The 22,802-nt window shown below is 40.8% G+C and overlaps 1 protein-coding gene across 2 annotated transcripts; it reads right to left on the bottom strand.

Moving 5' to 3' along the window:
• Positions 1-878: 878 nt before the first annotated feature.
• On the bottom strand, positions 879-22,368 carry STOX1 (storkhead box 1). 2 transcript variants are annotated; one of them, XM_076338157.1, is made up of 4 exons: positions 22,261-22,368; positions 6,564-6,716; positions 2,330-4,649; positions 879-1,247 (listed from the first exon to the last, which is right to left on the bottom strand). In XM_076338157.1, exons 2-4 carry the CDS (start codon positions 6,694-6,696, stop codon positions 1,208-1,210), a joined length of 2,493 nt encoding a protein of 830 aa, XP_076194272.1. In that variant the 5' UTR covers positions 6,697-6,716; positions 22,261-22,368; the 3' UTR covers positions 879-1,207. The 2 variants fall into 2 exon arrangements, with proteins under 2 accessions (XP_076194272.1, XP_076194273.1); XM_076338158.1 differs by lacking the exon at positions 22,261-22,368 and adding an exon at positions 22,079-22,139.
• Positions 22,369-22,802: the final 434 nt, after the last annotated feature.

Genomic DNA, 22,802 nt, shown 5'->3' with positions numbered 1-22,802 from the left:
GGCACTGAGGGCAGAGAGCTGCTGGAGAAGCCCGAGGGGGAAATCCCTGTACCGGCGTGACTGAAACCGGCTGTGGGCCGAGGCGAACGGGAGAGAGCGCTGCAGGGCTCTTCTCAGGCCCAGCCAGCACAAATGCAGTTTCTTCTGCTTCTTCACAGCCAGAGACACCATCCCTAAAAGAAATCTCCGACAGCTTTAAAAGCTGGTAACTACAACTTTAGCCTTCTGTGTCCATAACTACTGGAGACAAGTTTTCAGTAGTGAAAGAGCCTAATGTAGTCAGTAACAGTACGACCAGGTGCCTCTAAGATTTAAAAGGACCGCAAGCCTTTGGTGATTAGCAGCATGAAACCAGCCCGGTCTGCTTTTAGCTACAGGAAGAAATCGGGATTAAGAAGTCAAAATTAGTCTTCTGAACTAAAAGCTGTAAAGTGATCCTGACGGCTGCCAGGATGTTGATTCCTTAAGAGAAGGAAAGGGGTGGTCAGGAGCAGAGCGGGAGGGTGCAGGCCTGCAGCAGGGTTTCTCTCAGAGTGATGCTAATGACCTTACCTGTTGTCTCCTGCACCAACACATTTTCATTTGCAAAGACTAAATCCTGCTTGCCAGATATAAACACACCAAATAGATTCAGGAGGACAGCTAAGAGTTCTTCAGGACACAGTGGGAGAACCTTCGGATTGAAGGAATTTTTGTAGTAACAAGGTGTGTGCCAATCTAGTTCGTTTGCTTTGTTTTCTGACAGGGGAGATGGAGTGTGCTGTTATTTCTGTGGCACAAGTAGGAAACACTTTCAAGAATTACAGTGTAAAACAGTCCTGTCCAACTGATACAGTTCCTATTAGAGTGACACATACGCTTTCCAGGTTGATGGTGTGATCTGAATGAAGTATATCAGTTCTAATTTTTATTATCACAGGGATGCAGAAACTAATTAAAGATGAGAGCAACAGAAATACACATAGAAATACACATTAGCTCTCCAAATACTACAGTCAAAAGTTTTAACTAACAGCTTTGATTTAGAGACAGCTTCACAGATGTGACTGATCGCATTTACAGTATGGTTATGTTGTTACAAAGGGAAAGTTTACAAAGCTCATTAAAAAAATAATCAAATATTCATGACCAGAGTTAGCTGAAGCGAGGAATTTTGTTGCGATTGTCCTTCCACTTTGTCCTCCTCTTTGCATTAGTATTTATGCTTTCAGAATTTGGCAGGAAGCTTCATCTTCTTTTCAGTCCATCTAAAATAACAGAATTATTAGACGTCAGACTTCACATTCTAAAAATAAACTGAGTTGGCTTAGCTTCTGGTACCACAGATCACATCAATACAAACAATCAAAATGGCCCTTTGAAGTATATTTTGCTAAAGAGCATCCAACAGATTTCAAGTGTTCATGTCCAAGTAATACACTAGAAGTGTGCTTGAAAGAGTGCACAGCCAAAGGCTGCTAAAGGGGGGGAAAAAAAAATCAGCAGAATTTCCTTAAAAACTGTAGTATGTGCTTTGTTCCTTCATATACTATCTCCTCAAGGTGACAGTACATATCTAATGAGAACTTAAATGGTTTTATTACACTTAAATACCAGTCGTTCAAGATCTTAAGAATATGTGATGCTATTAAAAAAATGGGTATGGTTTTTCCCTCACACATTTTAACTTATATTCTTGCCAATTTAGTTAACTTGCAGGTCTTCTCCATGTGCAACTGTGTGAAAAATTGTTTCCTACCAATTTGTTTTCCATTAAGGGATTTTTCAAGTATAGCTACAGGCAAAATGTACCCTATGAAAGGAAGCAAAAGCTTCTAGCTCAAGTGATGTACACATTCTCCTGTCTATTGTGAGCAAGTCGGATGGTATTTTGTACTTTAAATTTGATTGAACACGTCTGTAAAGCACTTTTTATTCTTTGTCTACAACTGGGGAAACTATGACAATATCCATAATGTCATATAGCAAGATCAATACGAGCTGAACCTGCCTGCTAACAGGAGTTTATCAATCACCATGTTTCTTAACATTTCTGCACATGGCCTTCTCCATCTGCAAGGCAGAGCTCATACTATTTTCTTGCCTCATGAAAACAAATGCAAAATATAAACAGCAGCATTTGTATAGCTGATTTAGGGGGAACGTTCATGTAAAAAGACATGGTAGAACTATACAATTTGAGTATTTCCGGGACATAAGACTGAAGTTTTTAAAGATAAGAATTTTATTGCTGGGGAAGGGGGTTTATGATTTACAGCAACATTTCTGCCTAAATCTGATTGTTAATTTGAAGATAAAACGTCTAACATAGTTACATGTGTTTTCTTACCTCGGGGAGTCAATTCCACTGTCTCCTGTAATGCTGTGGTTTTCTGTTCCTTCCGAGTGTTTCTGTCCTGGTATCACAGTACATGCATTCTTAAAAAACAGATTTTTTTTCCCCAGAGGGTTTCTTGTTTCTTTGGTCTGTGAGTCCAAAGCACAGCATGCCACTACTTCACCCATCTCATAGGTGAAGTTCTGCAAAGTGTCAGCATCTGAGTCAGCCTCATTAGTGTGGCAGAAATCTGCTACAGCTGAAGCCTTCACACATTCAGTAAGGCCAGTTTCTTCTTGCTTTCTGTGACCTATCGGAGGAACCTGACTGCACAAACAACTTTCTTCTGTGAAATCTGTTTTTGCATGCTCTTTTGAGCCATTTATTGATTCTACAAAACTAGCACTTTCCTTATATCCATGCTCTCCAGAGTCATGTTTGTTTACAGTTGTGTTGTACTGGGCAGGATAAGTATTAACCTTACAGTTTTTTAGGGACATAGGTGTCCCCAGCTTTTGCACAGCTTTACTCCAGTCTCTTGTATCTGAAAAAGCATGGCCAGGAGGCAGGTGACATAGTTCATTGCCTTCAAAATTATCATCCAGATGTAACGAGTTACAGGTGTCACCATCATGTGCTTCTTGATACAGAAGATGGCAGTTATCAGTAAATCCTTCACTTTCCAGCTTCATTGATCCAGGATGGCTGGTATAGTCATATTTAAATATAAGTTCACTCTTTTTATCAGTCTTTTGCCTGTATTTCACCCCATTTTTTTTTACCAGGTTAATATTGGCTGTACAATTTGAAAGACGAACATTTTGAAATTCATTTGCTGTTTGATCTAATAACTCACATACAGTATCAGCTTTGTACCGGCAATGCTCATCTTTCAGATGTAATGAAAATTTTGCATCTTCTTTGCACACAACATTATTTTCAGTGTAGGAGTGAAGGGATTTTTTAATATCCACAGGATTTTTTTTGACTGTTCTTCTGTAGATGTTTTCTTCAGAGATATTACTCTCCAGAAAGTATTTACTTTTATTACCTATTTGCAAAGTACTGCCTTGCAGATAACTGAAGTCTTCACTTAAACTGTCTTTCTTTAGTTGGAGGGAAGACCTATTATCATGGAGTAGTTTGTTTTGCTTAGTTTTGTCAGCCTGCGTTTCAGTAGCCAGCTGTTCAGTTTCACAGTCAAAGGTTTTTGAGGAGTCCAAGGACCATGGCCTTTGTACAGCCCTTTCTTGCTTTCGAGTCCTGGACTTCAGCTGACTGTTAATAGTACCTTTGTACCCTTTTGCATAAAAGTTGTGTCTCCATGACAGACCCTGAAAAGGGTTCTTAATTTGTTTTTTATATATGACATGGGATTCCACAGCTACATCAGATGGCTGTTGGTTTCTGATAGTCAGTGAAAGGTTCTCTTCCAGTTTCTCATTTTGGGATGTTAGCTCATGTATGTGAGATTTCCTGTTGCTTCTGCTAATCTGCTGCTCTTTCTTTGATTTGGTTTTCCTGGTGTGTTTTGCTGTTTTACTTTGTGTCTTTTGAATACAATCCTTTGAAAGATGGTTTTGTCTGACTATTGACACTTCAGCCAAGGTACCCTTACTGATACATTTTTTCTGCTCCTCAAACTTCTGCATTAATATTGTGTGTTTAATCAAATTATCAACTGTAAGAGTAGGGTTAATACGCTTGATGATTTCATGTTCAATATCACGTGGAATATTATCTAAGTCATCTTCATCCCTGACTGGCCATTCCTTGGGAGGAAACTGGGCTGAAAAAGTGGAGTACTTCTTACATTTTTCTTTTTTAGAAGCACTTCTCCAGAAAAGGCCAAGGACAAACCTTTTGCTTTTCAGTTTCTCTTTCACAGATGTCAGGGATTTGATGGTGTCCCAGGAATGGTTTTCAGCAGATGTGGAGATCCCTTGAGTTTGAATTGAAGGCTTTGATTCACTGCAGCCTTTATTACCTCCTCCATTAGGTTCATGATTCATTAGCTGCTGCTGTCTTCGTTCACAGAGCATATTCTGGTCAGGGAAACAATGGCAGGATCTGTAACAGGATACCGTAGGAATGTATTCTTTCACTAGGTCTGCACAGCACCCAATGTTTACCAGGTAAGTGATGGAGGGCGATGAACAGCAACAACTGCCCTCCAATGAGACCCTTCTATTGTCTTCTGTGGCATCATTTGTGATAAAGTATGTGTTGGGAGTCACAATGAAGTATCCTTCTCCCGTATGATAGATTTTCCTTTCTTTAATTAGAGTGCCAAGGATATTATATAAGATATTGTGGGAGGGAACTGCAATGCCTACAACAAAGATACAGATATTTCAAATCAGAAATAAGTTTTCAAATAAAATGGGAGCTGGCCAAAAAACAACTTACATACAACAGATCTGGAAGCCACTGAACGTGAAATACCCAATGTATTTAGTTCACAGGATTCCAAAAGTAGTTCAAAACTGACCTGACAACTGAAGTTTGAGTAGGGCATACTCAATTTCAACATGAAAGTGTCCAGTATCACCAGACAAAAGGCAGGGTTTTTTTTTAATACATCACCACTCTGCTGAGCTTCCAGAGCCAGCAACTCTTGTTGCACCCAGCTGTCCCCATCCACAGCTCCGGACTCCCTGCAGAACAGGGACAGCCCCACTCTGCAGCAGTGTCCACGCATGCAGGGCAGCAAAGGCTGCCCCAAATCTTGGGGCCAGCACAGGCTGCAGCCCTGACTTAGGGAGAGCCCTTCTGGGCCAGCCAGGTGAGGGCAGCACAGAAACATCATCCAGCCGAGGGCTCTGGTAGGTGCAATCCTGTCCGTGTCTTACAGATCAGTAAAACCCTTTTTAACTCTGCCAAGGCCATTCCTCAATGCTGGGGCAAGGTGACCCCTGAGGAAGGAGGTAAAGGCCAGCTCCATTTCTAGTTGTCACTGCAGCACTGCTGTGATGGAGCTTAGGATGTTCTTCGAATAAGCAAGGATGTTCTCTTTGTGTCTGTCAGGATACGATATTCATGAGAGAGACCTTCTGCCAGATACAAACCAAACAATGTGGTGTTCAAAGCATTTCCCTCTTTGCAGGTTATTTAACAGTGGCTTTTATCACTCCCTCTGAAGCTTCTGGTATAATTTTGTCAGATGACAATTGCTTACTTCACTGAGACTGGTCTCAGCTACTGGTTTTCCCTCAGGTGTCACAGTCCCAGAGTCATTAGTCTAGTGACATCTGGTCTACCGCCCCAGGCTTCTGATCTCCAGCCCACAGGAATGAAAACTTCCAGCAAGGTGAAAACATAGCAAGTGATATGTTCTCTCCCTACGAACTTTGAGAGTGCTACTTCTGGCTGACCTAAAAATGCTACCTTGTGGTTGTCTCAGTGCACATATGGACTAGAGCATGTTCCTGGCAGGGTTCTGGGCCAGTTTATGGGGTTGCATTAAAATTTTTCCCACTAGTGAAAATGCCTACCAGATCAACTTGTAACGTTTGCAGAGCTATAAGGTTAAGAAGAGTCAAAAGAGGAAGCTCGGTATCAAACAAAGCAACCTCCTGCAGAGGGCCATAATGAGCCTTTAAAAGTCTCGAGAAAAAAAAATATCTCTCTCCCCCCCCCCCAATATTGCAGATCTAAGGGAAATTGAACATTTTTCAGATTGAAAAGAAAACGCAGCATTAAGGCTCATTTAGTGTAAGTAATTTGCTTTCAGGAAGGAAGGGGCTGGAATTTGACCAACGAACCTGAATTTGAAGCCGGTTGTATTTTTTGATAGCAAACACCAGATGTAGGTTCCTACCCAGTCCCTTTGCCATCAAAGTCAGCTATGTTCCTGTCTCTTAAAGGAGGACTTAAAGTCTTTGTGATCTGACACATAGTCTATTTTATGCTGTTCCATATCTGGCACCTAAATACCTCATCTATGCTTTCCCACCCTTTAGAAAGGGCATACTCTCAACACGCTGCTGCACTCAGTTCCCTCTTATTCTCAAAGAAGATTTATTAAAATCTGTAAAAAGGATTACATTCAAAACAATGTTAGTGACGCTCACAGATTGATGAGGATAGTATGCACATTCATGTATTCTACCAGTTGCCTGTTAATTTATATTCTTTCATATTGCCAGCTTTGCTTGTAAACATTCAGTGATCACTTGTCCAATATCAGAAACTGAAGCTTGATGATACAGTCACTTTTAAACAGAGGGAGAAACAAACACATTACCTGGATAATTTTTCACTAACTGCTCCATTAAAGTTTCCTGTGTGACCATCACTTGATCTGCATTCATATCTGATATGGTACGGCATATTCCTTCTGCCAGAGGAATGGAGTGTGACTGTGAGAGAGGATTCATGAGAACAGGGGTCACATCACCTGAAGTCCAGAAGGAGGGGGGGGAAAAAAAAAAAAGATTGTTTGAATGGAATAATGTTTCATTTTTTCTATTAGCTGTAACAGATTTTCACTGAAAATCTCTTGTGTTGCCTCAGAACAACCACCTTATCGTCAGCTAATTTTCTCTGGCAAATTACTCGGAAATATTTCTTAGAGAAGGAAATGAATCTAGCACTTTTCAAGTGCCTTTGTAATGAAGGAAACAGAAGGTTACCTTTAGCACGTTAGTTTTTTTGATATTAAATTCCAGCTTAAACCATCATTTAGCTTAATAAACAGGGAGCCGAGAGAATAACGTCTGATGACTGCTGACTTTAGATGACTGTTTACGTATGAAACCATGCAGAACCTGTATTTCTCTAAGTAGCTAATGAAAAAGGTCAACATCCAATAATCTAAGTACAAAATCTTTTCATCAAGTCAGAATGCAGGGAAAAAAAGACCAGCAACAGGCTTTGACCCTTGTCTAGCACACAAATTTGAATAGAAATGGTAAAAATTCCATTTTTAGACCAGGCTCTAAAACTAGAGAATATCTACGAGACTGGGCAGAGGGCAAAAACTCTTTTTACAACTGCATGCATTTTTTAGGCTACATCACCAACTCTCCTCGTGAGAGACAGTAACATTGTCCCTGTTCTGCATGACGAAAGCAGAAGCTCGGAGGGGATGAGAGTGTGGCCCAGCTCCCCCAGTAACTGCAGCCCCTGCCCAGGGGGCTGAAAAGGGTCTTAGTCCTTCGGCTCAACTCCCCCATCCATAAAACACAAAGATAAACACTGCCCTCTCCCCTTTGCAAGATGGCAAGGCCAGTAAGAGCAAACCCAGCAAGTACTTCTGACACGGTACCAGTGAATGATGTAGGAAAACCTGAAGTAAGTATTTTCCCTGAAAGCTGATGACAAAGCATGAAGCAGGGACTCACCTGAGGTCTGTGCATACAGTAAGATGACCACATACACCTCCTCAGACAAAAAAAAAAACTTTCTTCTTTTTTTTAAATAGACCGATGGTCTGTTCTGACTACCTGGTCGTGTTCTGTACTTCCCTGTTCTGTGTTGCACAGAAAGCCCCTGGGTATCCTCAGCTGCCAGAACAGGCAGAAGGCAGCAGGGATTCCTGGTTACTTCACAGGGCAAAAATTATGAATGCTAATAGTATTCATAAGTAAGTAAGTAAGAAGTGACATTTTAGATTAAGTGATATTCAAGTTTAACTACATTGCAATGGAATAGTCTGTTGGATGACTCTGTAACCCGATATTTATCCTTTAGGCAGAAAACTAGAACACAAACATTTCTCTGAGTAAATGAATTAAGCAACAGCACTTTGAAGAGCTTAAATTGCTCTTGACCTTTGTTTTAGAACTGCTGCTATGTTCAACAAAAAGCACTCAGAAAAAAGTTCTGGCATACAGTTTCCTCAGTGATGTTGCTAGGATACTCCTTGCAGGTGCAGAAACCATTGCAAGCTTTCTTTTTGTATGTGAAAAGACCATCAGCATTCAGTAATAACTCTTGTGAATAGTTTGCTGTCTCAAGTCTCTGCTGTAGGCACACCACACTGCTGCCAGTTTTACCATTTGTTCCTGCAGAGCACCAAACTGCTAAGGAGTAAAACACCAAAATTTATTTGTTATCTTTATTATTATCATCTTGCTATCATTGTCTGCATCTGTCTCACAGCCTCAAATCCCATGTCTCCATTCAGGGAAGGCCCTTTCAGAATATTTAAAACAAAGCATTAAGTAAAAGCCAGCTTGATACTAAAGGGAAAAAAAAAAATCTTCCTAAAATCATGATCAAACACAAGTCTATTTAAAATTATTGTTGCAGACCAATAGTGCCAGAGTACACACATGCTAACAACATCAATATTAGATATCGTTCCCTACTGACTTTGAAATAAAATCTGAAATAGTGAAAGCAAGATCATTGGCAACATTGATAAGCAATGTGGGAAAAGGCCCAGGCAACACCCTACAAGTGTCTATCAATTTCTTATTAAAAACTTTGCTGATTTACTTTCCGTAGCTAAATAACTGTAGCGGCTGCACTTCAGATGTTCTCCCAAGTTTGACGGAAATACATAAATGCTGCATCCCTTAGATTTGCACAGGGAGCAGTCTCAGCAATTTGTGCAAGCTATGTCTCGTAGGCCTGATGCAAAATCACCAAAATGCCATGCTCGTTAAAGCTCTTCAGTATCTGTCCCTTTACAGCTCAAAAAAGACTGCAGAATCCCCTGCCCCCTTCCCTACTCTACATAAATCATCTGATGAGAATCATCTTCCTGTTTCTTCATAGTTTTTACGAAGGACTTGCTTATGCCTATGTGCAAGGTACCTGTCAGCTGTCAAAAGAACTCAGGCTAATCCTCTCGATAGTTTAAATACAGCATAGTTCCCGTTTCATGCTCCACGGCTCTTACAGAATCATGTTTACCAGCACCAATCTAGGCAGCTTGCCAGTACTCATGTATTACTATCCTTCAGTTTGGTTTACCTGTCTATTCAAACTCTGCTCATTACCTGGACACCTGAAACCCAAGAATACCCTTTTGGAGCATGCACGTATCGGTCACAATGTGGGGAAGTCATCTGTAATACGAGCATCGGATAACAAAACTCAGCACACAGAAAAGCCTCTGGGTATTCTTGACTAGCACAAAGTGATTTTTTGTTCCATCTCTGTAAGGTGAGCTTTACCATTTTTCACTGAGTTGTTTAACAATTGCAGAATTTTTGCATCTTCCGGCTCTAAGAAAAATTACATACAAGACAAGTTTTATCTGGGTAAAAATCAGGCTAGTTCTGGGGAAGTGAACAGAGAGGCATTTTATTACAATAGTACTCAATTTACTTCTTAAAAGTTTGGGTAAACAATTTATATAACAATAAAGGATTAACAGTAAATTAATTCCAGAAAAAAAAACCAAATGCAAATGAAGAATAAACTCCCTTATATGATTCCACTTACATCTGTTGAGACAGAGAAGACACAGCAGGTGGAAATAGGAGATTGACTTTTCTGTTTTGTAGCTGGAAAGATCTATCTTGGAATTTCTCTGTATGCTCTATGAAGTTGAACATACAAAAGATCCCACAGATCCTGTGCCTCTTTGCATGAGAGCCCTGGTATGTTTGATGCACTTCACTTTTTGCAGAAATGCACCAGGGAAGCCATAAGCTAGTATAGTTCTGCTAGAACTGCAAGGCTTCTGCTTTTCTATAGACTAGAGCACATCATGGTCACATTTTATAGCAAAAATTACATTTGACAATTAAAGACAAAGAATTTTAAGGAACAACAAGTTAATAAGAACATCATAGAAAGTTGGGAACTGTAGCAAAACACTTTTTGAACATTAATGGAGATTTTACAAGTTGTTTCCTTATTAAAGAATAAAAATTCTATATAGATTATAAAGACAGAGTTAAGATCAGTAAAACATTTTCCATTTTAAGTATATAACAGGGAAACTCTATTTTGGCATAATTATTGTGTACTAGATCCTGTTTTCAGAAACATTCTTTACTGAAGCAAAGAGTAAATAGTTCAATTGCATTAAAACTGTCAAATCTTGTAACATGTTTAATCTGTTACTGAAACAAACAAAAGCTCTCAGGAACAGCAGACAATATCTTTCTGCTGATTATTTCATACAACTCTCAAAGAGAGAAGCAAAATGGTTAAGTGTCAGTTAAGGTCACTGACACTTCATCAGTTGATGCTAAAGAAGAAGCTACAAACACATCAAAATGTTGGATTTCCATACCTACTGATTCCTGCAAGAACAGACACTCCCAAATCAAGACAATTAGGCAAACAATGTCCTCCATTTGGACTCAATTGCTGATTTTTACAGAGGATGATGCCATGCACCTTGAAAAAAAAAACCCCAACCAAAAACCAACCACTTTTTCTGCCTTCCCGACAACACCCAAAAGTCTAGTCCCAACTGCAAGTGTTATGAACTTTTAAAAATATGACCTATAAATGCTTTCTGAGGTTCCTAGCCAAGAGCCATGAAATCCTTACTCTAATCTCAGGGCTAATGGCAACCCACAGCCATCTTTTCTTTCATCAGCAATAAAAAAAAAAAAAACCCCACAGGCAGGTATGGTGAAAACAAAACAGGATTCAAGAAGACAGACAAGAGCTCTCTCCTGCAATCTCGTTTCAAGCCCCCAGATAGGAACAAGTTACACAGCAGACACCAGCAGGTTCAGTGTGGTACAGCTTTCCTTAAGCCGAGCACAGTGGGAAAGTTTTTGCCTTTGAAATGTGTATCTCTGATCTTCAGAGAGATCAACCCCTTCAACACTTACCGAGGCCACTGACATGTCCACTTAAATGCTCCAAGAACATCTTGAGAGCAGGTTTCAAGCTCCAAAGGTACTGACCAAACACATGAGTAAGCATGCAGCTTCAAACAGACTGTTTAAAAGAAAACAGCACTTCTGCTTGCTTGAAGACTAGCAGGCAAGTTATCCAGTGGAGATCTGTGCTTCACCTGCAACAGCTGGCACAATAGCAAACAAGCAAAACCATATAGATACATCTGCCTTTGGGGCACTCTGGCTGTTCACTGCATAACTGGCAAAGAAATTGACCATGAGCAACTCAAGATAATTATTTTTCATATACTTTAGCATGCCAATAGCTTTTAAGTCAATTCACACACGGCATTGAAGGTAACCAGCATAGCTGATAGCAAGGAAGATCATCTTTAACCATTTCAGCATTCAGTGTCAGGCTCAACCGTAAAAGACACGTTGATTCAAAAGCTTCATTGCAGGGAGATAAAAATAATACAAAATGAAACAGTCCCAGGTAAGTTGCAAAACCGTCAATGACTAGCCCATGGAGCCAAACAACTGAACAGGAATAAACAAGTCACTGGCAATGTCTCTGGCTCCTTTAACTGTCTGCAGGTGCTGCCATCCACTGCTACAGGAATTTGACACAAGCACATCTTCTCCACTTGGCCTGGTCCAAAAAAGCCCCTTTGCAACCCTGGCATTTCTCCACTAAAACAGTTCTGCCTTTTCCTTGCTTCCAACCCTGTCCTCTCTTCTGCAATAAATCTCAGACCATCCAAATAGCTCTTTAATGTCAAAACCTTTGTTCTAAGCAGAAAGCATTACTGGGTGTTGGTTAGGTACTTAACTATACAGTGAAAGACTTACTATAAAAACATCATCATGCAGTTGTGCATTCCTGTGCCCGTTCAGCTAAAGGTCAACTCCAACTGCTGCAATATTCCCAGGGCTCACTCCTTTGCCTGGAAATGTGCCGTCACACAAAAGGCAGTCACAAAAAGTATATAATATAAAGCTACAGTCATGGGAGTAAGATACACCTACGGTCATGTCTCCCCTCCCAAATGGACCAAAATTCACTTCTTTGCACACTCCCTGGCCTCAGCTCACATTTACCCCAGCCAAGGAAAGTCACACACTAGTCTTTCAGAGGAACAGCACCCACAGAGCTATTCAAAAGAGAACATAGTCCCCTGCAGAGGGTTTCCAGCAAACCATGAATCAGGGGGCACATGACAGCTATTATGTCCAACTCACTCCCAGGCAACACTTGGCCAAATCCTACCCACCGCAGAAGAAGCTGTTAGAAAGCTTGGTGCAGTTGTAGCTTCCCTCAGACCCAGGCCCCTGGCTTGCAGTGAGGACAGGAGCCACCATCACACGCTGAGGTGGAATGAAGCAGGCCTCAGATCTTGTTTCAGGACATATCCTACTGCAGGGAGTTTTTTTAATTCAGCTGAGAACAAAGCTTTGATGGTATATGGGCAACTTCACACCTGCCTGAGCAGCTAGTGATGTTGATGGATGTGCACAGCCACTTTTCCTTCCACTCTCCCTAAATGGATATCCAACTTTAAAGATGTTCCCTATGCTATAAAATAAGTTTCTGCACCCTTTCATTGGGCTGGAATTTATGGCCCACAGAAAAAAAAAAAAAAACCACCAAAAACCAGTTTAGAAATGAAGAGCAGCATCTTTACCACCACAAGAGGTCTCAGAGGAGTTATTCAGACACTGCAGATTAAACAACACTAGTTTGGACTTGAGGACCCTAGCCCACAGTTCCCAAACCTTTCTCCATGGCTTTGGCGCTATTAAACACCCTTTCCATGTTTCAGTTCATCTAAATTTCAGCCAAAAGGAAGTGATAGAAGACAAACAGAGCAACTGAGCACCTCCACTGTATTACAGAAGACTCAATAAATATCTTTTCAAAAGCTAGTTTAGCAGAACCCTTACTGTGAAAATACTGGGTTGTTGGATCTCACAGACCGAGGTGAAGCCTCCAATGGAAATTACAGAGAAGTGCAGGTGCCTGCGGGATGTTGAAAATGTAGGAGAACAATTTCAGGGGAAAAAGTAAATGATGCAGTCCATGAAGTACCTAAGCAAGTGATCTGAATGACAGGCTAGCTTTGCTGCAATATTGTCTTGGGAACTAGCAAAATATTTCATAATTTCAATGGAGTTTTCAACCTTGGAAACAAAGCATATAGATGGCCATAGCCCACAAAAGAGAAATCCAGTATCCAGAAAAAAGTATTGCTACAAGACAAAAAATAAAGCTTGCTCTTTTTTTTTTTTAGAAAAGCAGAATAAAGTTCACAGAGGTTCAGTTTATTTCAGTTTTTCAGATAAACATTGTTTCAGCTTTCGAAACAGACTGAGTTTGCTAAACAAACAGCAGTTGCAGTTTCAGTTGTTTCATTGCCCAGAAATCTTTCTGCTTCAGTACAAATCAAGCTGCTTACGGAGAAGCTGTGCACCGCCAAGTGAATGGAACATGGATTGCTGCTGATGCATCAGTGTAAGATAGAGCATACTAGCAAAAAAATTGTTTCACATCATATATTAATTATTCCCAAGGGCTTCACTGTATTCTCACCAATGAGGGCAGTTTGTTGGGTTTTGCATATTGAGTTTTCTGTTTGTTAGCAGTTTGATAGCACTGTGTGAGTCACATTAATCATACACACTACCAGCAACTTTTTACTTCAGTTCTCTCAGGAGTGTTTTTATAAAACATAGTAAGGAATTGGTAGAGTGACTCCGGATGTATGTTGTTTTAGAAACGCAGATACCTACATTTCTCTAACCTGATCTTTAAAAAAAAACAGATAGCAAGAAAAATCTCATACAAGTACCACAGCAATTTTATCAGGTTAAAGAAAACCATGCTGCCATCAACCTCACTTCCCTGTGCACATCGTGCTTCATTCTGCAATTTTTTAGCTCATGGACTGTATAATCAAAAGATCACTAAAGCTCTCTAAGTATGAAACAAGAAGCAAAGTTGTCTGAATAAAGCCACTCACCTCTTGCTGCTGATACCTGTAATCAATTTTTATTTGGCATTGAATGAAAACAAGCCTTTTAACAAGGCTCCTCAGTATTGAAGGGGCTCATATTACTCACACAGCAATGAAGGCCAAGAGCATCCTGAGCTGTATTAACAAGAGCAGAGCCAGTAGATCATGCCTCTACTTGGTGCTCGTTAAACCACATCTGGCATACTAAGTCTAGTTTTGGGCCCCCAATATAGAAAAGACATCTATAAATAGGGGCAAATTCAGCAGAGAGCCACCAAGATGGTCAGGGCTGAAACACTTGCCCTGTAAGCCAAGGCTCAGGGAACAGGTCTTGTTGAACCTGGAAAAGAAATAGCTTTGGGGGGACCTGACAGCAACCCCTTGAGAAGGTAGAGCCAGGCTCTGCACAGCAGTGTGTGGGGGGAGGGTGAAAGACAACAGGCATCAGTTGGAACAGGAGAGGTTCAGACTGGCTATAAGGAAAACCTTTTTATCTTTAAGGACAGCACAGCAGTAGAGCAGGTTGCCCAGAGAGGTTGTGTAGTCTCCAGTCCTGGGGAGTTTCCAACATGTTACTGGATAAAACCCTGAGGAACCTGGTCTGACCCCATAGCTGACCCTGCTTTGAGTAGGAGGTAGGATAGACTCCCAGGAATAAAACAGTAGTCCAGTCATCTGGTTTAGTTGGACGCCGGTACCTGTGCCTCCCACAGCCACTCTCATCCCACACACACTTCGACCACCCTCTGCTTTCCGTAACCCAATGCAATGGCACTTTTGACCTCCACTAGCTGTGAAGTTTTCTTGGGTTACACCAAGTTAAAGAAAAAAGGTTACACTTACATCATGCTATTAATGAGGCCATGCAAAACAGCGTCCGTATGGCAAAACTACTGGTTTTCTCTTCAACCTTCAAATAAATAGCTACTGTTTTCATAACATTTTTTTCATAACTGAACTCCATCTGTACCAGCCTGTTGTTAGAGCTGGTGCTCTCCACAGTGATGGAGTGGACATGTCCTAAAGATGTAAAGCAAGTACAGAAAAGCTAAAACTAGCCTTGAAATGAAGTCTCTGATTTTGAAACCGTATCAATGATCATAGCAGAAGTACTACTAATTAATGCAATTTATTTCATTAACTACATGATATTAACACAAACTGCTGTCTTTTCTGACTGAGATAGTGAAGAAATTAGCATTGTTCAAGTTACCCTCATCCTAAGAGAGCATTAAGGCAGTTAAAATCTGCCATTCAGGATTCAAGGTGCAAGAATTCAAAAGACTGAGGATAGCACAGCTCAGCCTATTTTCTTGAGTTTTTTTTCGCACTCAAAAGACAGAAGCAAGAGCTTCTTCTGCTGAAAATCTTCAGCACTGAGAAATACACAATACATACCAAGTTCTTCGCAACTAATCTTGTTAGAGGTTATTTTTAGAAAAATTCAGAGTAAATTAAACTGAATGGAGCTTATTATAAAAAAAATTATACACTCCTTTTCAGTGGTATTTGTTAAACAGTGTGACTAGAGACTACTTGCTGAGACAGTGAAAAAATTTGCACGCACAAACGCTTTTGCGGATTACACCTTTCAGGTAATTCAAGCTGAACAGATCTGGTAAATGCATCAGGATTTTGAAGAACGTTACAGTACCTTGTACCTTGCTGCTGTGAGTTCAATCAGTAGTTTGAATATAGCATTTGGGTTTAGTGCAATACATATTCAACTGAGAAAAGGCTTTTATAATACAGGATTAATACCTTAGTAAGAATTTGATATGGAAATGCATGAAACACACAGGGGTATCATCTCATCTGAAGTCAGTGGTAAGGGCTGAATGCCAGCTAAAATTAGGTGCTAAACATTATGAAATAATGTTAGGTTTGCATAGCCATTACACGGAAAGAATTAAATTCATAAGCAAATAATAGCAAGGTAGATAAAAAGTTGTCCTTCAAGGAGTACAAATGTTTTCTTCCTTTTTTCCTCCTGAAAATATATCAACAGAGTCACCACTGGAACAACTATGACAACCAGGAAAACCCAATTACAACAGAATATGCAAGTTACTAAGTTCTGAATGAGATAGCTTACTGAAAATAACTTTAAAAGTAATGTTTGAGAATAAACCAGTTAAAAACTCAATTAAATTGTTCTTCACGTTCTGGCAGCCTATACACAGCAGTGCAAAATAAAGCACCATTTTAGGTCATCCACTCTTTTCGGGCCTGAATAAAATAAAAAGGAACAGAACTCTAAATAATCCTAAACAGTCCAATACGAAGTATGACCACATACTGTGAGTTACACTTCACAGAAGCCAGCACCATTGAAGTACAAAATTGTTTTCCTTTGACTTGCAAACCTACATCCCTGTTTGTGAGGCAGGATGAAAGACACTGGAATGAAGGGACTCCAAAAGAAAGGAATCCCATGAAGCACATCCCCAGCCTCTTGCTGAGCTGCCATCATTAAGATTGTGTGTTCCTGTGTGTAACTACAGAGTGCCTGACAAACAACATCCACTTCAGAGTCATGACCTTTTGTAGACAAAACAGGAATCAGCTACTCACAAGGCCATAATTTCATCTGTAGCTTCATTAGACACGCAGCAAAATGATGCTGATACTGACATTAATTGCTGTGAACAAATTTAAATTATTCAAATGAAAATAAATCTATCCTAAAAGCTTGCCAGGTCCATTTTGGAAAATAATTTGTCTCTCATTGTAAGCAAGGTTGAGAATTGCTAAGAAGTAGAGAATACTCAAGTACGCAGTTATAGATGGACTCCAGGTGTACCAGTTCCGCAGGCGGCACTTCAAAACTGTTCCTGAAAGCTGGCACAAACATGAAGAGAAGCTCAGCATGTGAGGACCTCTGCAGCGAGGCAGCCAGTGCTTGCAGAGCCACGTGTCAGCACTGCAGAGGTCACTAAATAAGTTACACTTGGGAGTCATCACACAGGAACAAATATAGTTCCCCAAAACTGCCCACCCTGCCTTTGGAAGGTAATTACAGCCCATAAATACAACGGAAGTTTTACTCCTTACTCCTCAAGCTGTTGCTGAACCTTTTTCAGGAGATTCAATTCCACCCCTCTCCTATTACAGGGATTCTGTCTGAATATCAAACTAGCATTAACCCCCCCCAAATCAAGGAGCTTCAGAGACCATCTCTGGCCATTTTTTAGCTCCTTTTCTGAGTGCTTCTCTTCTCCCTAAGTTCTGGGAGAGACTCACACAAGGGAAAGAAAAGTGAGGAGCTAGACCTATCAGATTACTCCACCAAATGCACAAACAACAGGAACACAAAACAATTCCTTGTCTGATCTCATTCCAGTTCGGTCAATACCTCCAGCAAAAACGGATAAAACTTAATACTTCACGGAAAGTGTACTGTCCTTTCAATGTCACTCTTCAATAGGATATTTTCCAAGTGAGATAAATTTGCAGCCTGCAGTAGGGACTTAAAGGCTCAGCAGAGCACAAACAGACCTCTCATTAAGAGAGATGATCAACACATTATGTGACCACAGAAAAGTCACAGTCTGCATGCCAATCCCAGCCTCAGTCTAACCAGAAAGTGCAGGGCTTTCTTAGCTTTCCTTGTGAATAATTTGTAGCCCTGCAACAGAGATGCTGAACCGGCAGCAAATTCAGCCTATAAAGGCTAAGCAAAAATGTTTCAATTTACTATCGTTCACTTCTACCCGATAGGAACCACAAAAAGGGAGTCAGGCAGTTCAGGCACATGGAAAACGCTGCTGCCAAGAGAGAAGGCAGGCTGGGATGACAGAAACGAGCTGGTTATGACCAAGGACAACAAGCAAGCAGCTACTGAGATGCATTCTCCTCGACTATCACCCCAGTTTCTCTCATCAAAGGCCCCGGAAGTCAGTGCCCTCAAATTGAGTATTTCCAATTGTATCTAATCTCAGTTGAGAGTCCCCTTCTCCTCTCCCAGCAACCTGCCCTGCATGCATCCCCCATGGCTGTACAGGAAAGGTGGGAGGGAGCAGTTTGCCCCTTGTTTGGTAAACAATTGACTGAACAACTGAGCTAAGCACAGGAAATGGTCCGACAGAGAGATGTTAGCATTTCGACAGAGGCTGCTCAGTTATCAGATAAAAAGTTTTTTTTTTAAACTAGCCCCTACTTCACCCTCTCAGGGAGATTTTAATTACCATGATTTCCCCCCCTTCTTCCCCTCCGTCCTCCAGGGAGGAGAATATAACAGCTTCTACTCAGTCCTGGGTGTACCATGCAAACCAGAGCTGGCATCCCCATCAGAAGGGAAGAGAAAGACATTTTGGATTTTACCTGGCAATAAATACAGCAGAACAGTTTGTGATTCTTCATAAGCTTTTGGGACTGGATTTTCCCTTTATTTGATTAATCTTCCAGTGGCCGACATCAGTCAAGGTGTAGTCCATTCCGTAAAACCAGGATGTCCAACTCCCCAGTATGTTTCTCTAGAACAAACCTAATTTGAACTGCTGGGATAAAGAGTAACACAAAGATCTGTGGGACCACAGTGTCTTCTGATGATGAGCAATAGCCAGGAAAGCTCCTCGAGATACAGCAGGGAGGAGGACTTCTGAGCGCTGAGGGCTTTAAAACCAGCATGCAACAGGGACTGGAGCATGCCAAGACCCTAGTATAATTCTTCACTGAAATGCAACTTGGCAAAATTAGCGCTGCAGTGCTGCATGCCCACTGATTCTCATTTACTGTCCAGCAAACAAGTGGTTGTGGATTAAAAAGGAAAAAACTCAAAATGGTTAGCTGATTTTTCTCATGAGTCTGAAAACTCAGTCTCGACACTTTTCATGTACCATGGCCAAGGATAAAGATACTGCAGGCCAAGTGATTCCCATCACTGACACCTGGTGCCCCCTGATATCTGTGAAAATTCACCAAACACTGCTGGAGTTTGCAGACGCTGCTATTGCTACATGCTGCAGGAAATGTTTCCTAAGAACCACTTAGGACATTGCTTGGTTCCCAACATCCCAGTCTTTAGTCATGAAGCATGAGAAACCCAAGTAGCTTGAATTCCACATTATTGCAAACAATAACAGGAGAGCAGGTAGATTAAAAAAAGCAGTCAAATCTCTCTCTATGTAAAATAAAGACAGCAAATGTGATACCAATAGATTAATTTTTAAATATTGTCAATTCCTTTAAAAAACAAAACCCAAGAAACTTTCGTCCCTTGCATTTTAGTTGTCTAACTTGTCACTTGCTTTTCTAGAGCAAAATATATATAAGGAACAGGAGAAAAGTCTTCCAGAGCAGAAAATGGTCATTATGATGACTGATGGAAGAGAAGGCACAAAATACATCAGTTTTAACCAGAAAATTACCTAAATACAGACACTCAAATTGCAAATTTGTTTCAGTTAACCTTCCAGAAATGGAAGTAAAACCATGAAAATGTCGCTTCAACATCAATTGTCTGAAAAAGTGAGATTCACAAAGAAAAGCTTCTTCAAAGGCATTTGATTAAAGAAACTGTGAGAGAACTCTAACTTGTTAGAAACCCCTTTAGGTGTTACTGCAGCAAGAGACAAGATGATAGGGGAAATTACCTAATTCATTTACCAAAGTAATTTACATTTGGATTCAACCAGCCATGCTATGCATCAGAAAAGAGGTTACTGGGAAGCAAGGAGGTAAAAAACAAAGGAGTCAAGGACACTCTCTAAATCATCCCCAGGAGACTGGCAAGTAACATACCAATATTCACCAGTGATATAAAACTTAACTATAGTAAGAGAGAACCATTCCCAACATACCTAGAGGTATTACTGCTTTTTAGTTGGACACGAGTAAGTAAACCACTGTTCTTCCTTATAACACCTCACCTGGATAAATAAATAGTTAAGAGGTCAGCAGGCTACTTGTGATCAGGGAAGATGAACTCACACTGGAGCAGATGCTACCAGAGATTAGTAAAGTTACCAGAGTGCCCGAGAAATGAAACTGCATGAAGAGATCAATTTTCTAGTCAGAAAACGAGGCTGCGACAGGGAGTGGCTATTCTCTACAAATTATTGGGAAAGAAGGGTAAATACCAGGAAAAAAAATACATCTCTATGATTTAAGCTAAAGCCAGTATTAAGAGAAGCATAAAGATGTTGAGCTGGCCAAGGACAACACAGGCTAGACATCAGAAATTTTCATGTTAAAAATTTTGAAACAGAACATTAAGAATTCGTCAAGTCTTCCAAAAGTTGAAAAATTTCTTACTTCAAGAAAGAATTCAAAACTGCACTTTTACTCAAAGAACTGCTAGTTAGCTTCAACAAAAAGGTTTTGTGATCTAATTATTTATTTGTGATCTAATTAATTATTATTATTTGTGATCTTAATATTATTACCTCCCTGAGGTAAAACTTACTTCTAATGTAAAATGTAATTCATCCCTGGACAGAGAGAATTACAGAGCTACACTCAGGGAAAAATAACAGTAAACCTCTCAAATAATGACAGCTATGAAAATCCCTACTAACCTTTGGAAATTCAACTGAAAAGGTATTTGTTTGCATTTCACCAAGTACCTAGTAGTTACTATGGGGTTGAACAGCTGTAAAGCTTCACTTCAGCATCTTCTACTTGGTCTTCGTTAGCAGCATTCCTGGTTTGGCTGCTAATGCTTCCAATCCTTTAGTTTAGGGAAAGTTAAAGCACAAGTGGTTCACATCAAAATGTTAAAGCAGACATCTGAGCTGACAAGAAGCAAGGACTACACTGCTCACTTATCACTTACCTGCATTATGCTCGGTAATCAGAACTTGGTATCTCCTATAATCACCTTCAACAGAGAGCAATCCTAATTAACCATGTCAAAACCACACAGAAAATTGCAAGAACTACAGAAGTGCCACGGTATTGTCTCCTCCAGCAAAAGGTCGGTCAGAAAAGGGCAGCCTTCCAGGATGCTCCACAGGATGAACCAACACAAGCCCCACAGGATCAAGGGTAAAACAAACTCAAGGATTGATGACCACAGCATACCGGTCTGCCCCCCCTCCAGGAATTGCAAACAGTAAAGGGATTTACTGACCAAAACCAATGCCTTGAGTAAAAACTGAAGAGCTGTGAGGCAGCAGTCAATACCAGGAGCAAAAATTTAACCTACTCTGCTTGTGAACCACAATTGTCATGCTGGCTGGTGTATTCTGCAACCACTAACATTTCAGAGGACTTTTTGTGTCAGCCTTGCATTAAGAGCACTCGATAATCCAGCAGCTGTACTTTTATGTATAGACTAAGCTCTTGATTGCAGGTTGGCCTCATTAGACTGCAGAGGTCACTAGCACAATTAATTGAATATGAACTAAGTGTCGGTAGCAAACAGGAATCATGGCTAAATACCCACCAGTACAATCTAGTTAAAAATACTCATGAATTTCCCTTGAGGTTGTTTTGTCGTCGTTGTTATTACTGCCAGATCTGATAGCATGTTCTCTGTGTATCCCCTTAAAGTTAATAATTTCAATTTAAATGAAGGGGGGAAACAAGACAGTGCTGCAATATGTCATCTTCTGCAAAATTCTCATCTTCTAAATTTTTAATGTAAATAATTCCATATTTAAGGTAGCAACCTGAATGTGTCTAAGTCTGATCTTAGATCTTCCATCAATTTCACTTTTATGCATTTTTAGGAAAGACTTAACAGATCCCTTTATAGGTTGGGGATTTTTTTGGTCAACATTTCTAGAGGAATTAAGACTAAAAGCAGCTGCTGACTTCAGAGCATTGTGTCTACATTAGGTAGCAAAGTGCCTTCCCTCCCGGGCAGCCGTCACCCCACCCACGGTGCTGCGTGCCCTCCACCTTTACCTTCTCCAACGGCAGCACATTCTGTAGCTCTTTCTCAGAGAAATCTTTGTGCTGAGTCAATCCATAACATCCAGCCCCAGCGTTTCTTTCTACGCATTATCCTTTGTCTAAAAACGCTCATGATGAATGAAACTAACTTAGTCTTTCACCGGTTATGAATGCACCTTCCAGTTCATTGCAGTGTCAGTCTCTGGACACATTATATCCAGTCACCTCCTCCAGGAAACATTACCTGCAACAAAACACCAAAACCAACCAGCACACCTGCTTCCTATAACATTTTTCCTAAATATTGAGTGTCTACATTGCAATGACTCACCACTGACTTGACTTCAAACCAGACTACCAGCAGCTGAAACCCAGTTTGTCCCAGTATCCATACTGACGGGGGGCTGTGCCTCTGGAGAAAGCTGTGGTGGTGATGCCCTGCTTGCTCCTCGCTTTTCTGCCAGCCCGGCTGCAGTACTTGTGCCTGCCAAGATTTACACTGATACCGCTAATCACAAAATGCCACAGGCAGAAGTTACCTGCCGCCGGAGAGTGGTTTGGTACTTGCAGCTGATAAAAGTCTCTGATGGCAGCTCAGCCTACCCTGCTTGAATCAACCAGCAGCTCTGCAAAACAGAGAGGATCTCACCATCAGGATTACGCAGGCAGGCAGCGAAGGAGCTAAGAAATAGTCAAGATGAAAGCAAATAAATTCAGCGACACTGGAGGGCTCCAGCACCAGCTGTGTCCTGCAGCCACCGCGGTCAGCCCAGCCCCAGCTCTCCCCTCCTGTCCCTGCTGCTCCAGGATGGGGCACTCTCCCTCCAGAAAATCCCACTCTGGGCTGGAGGAACCTGCCTCTGTTTTGCACTA

The sequence above is a fragment of the Aptenodytes patagonicus genome, chromosome 5 (assembly GCF_965638725.1).
Source record: "Aptenodytes patagonicus chromosome 5, bAptPat1.pri.cur, whole genome shotgun sequence".
NCBI lineage: Eukaryota > Metazoa > Chordata > Aves > Sphenisciformes > Spheniscidae > Aptenodytes > Aptenodytes patagonicus.
The sequence above is the reverse complement of the archived record's forward strand: the minus strand, read 5'-3'. Positions and strand labels throughout refer to the sequence as shown.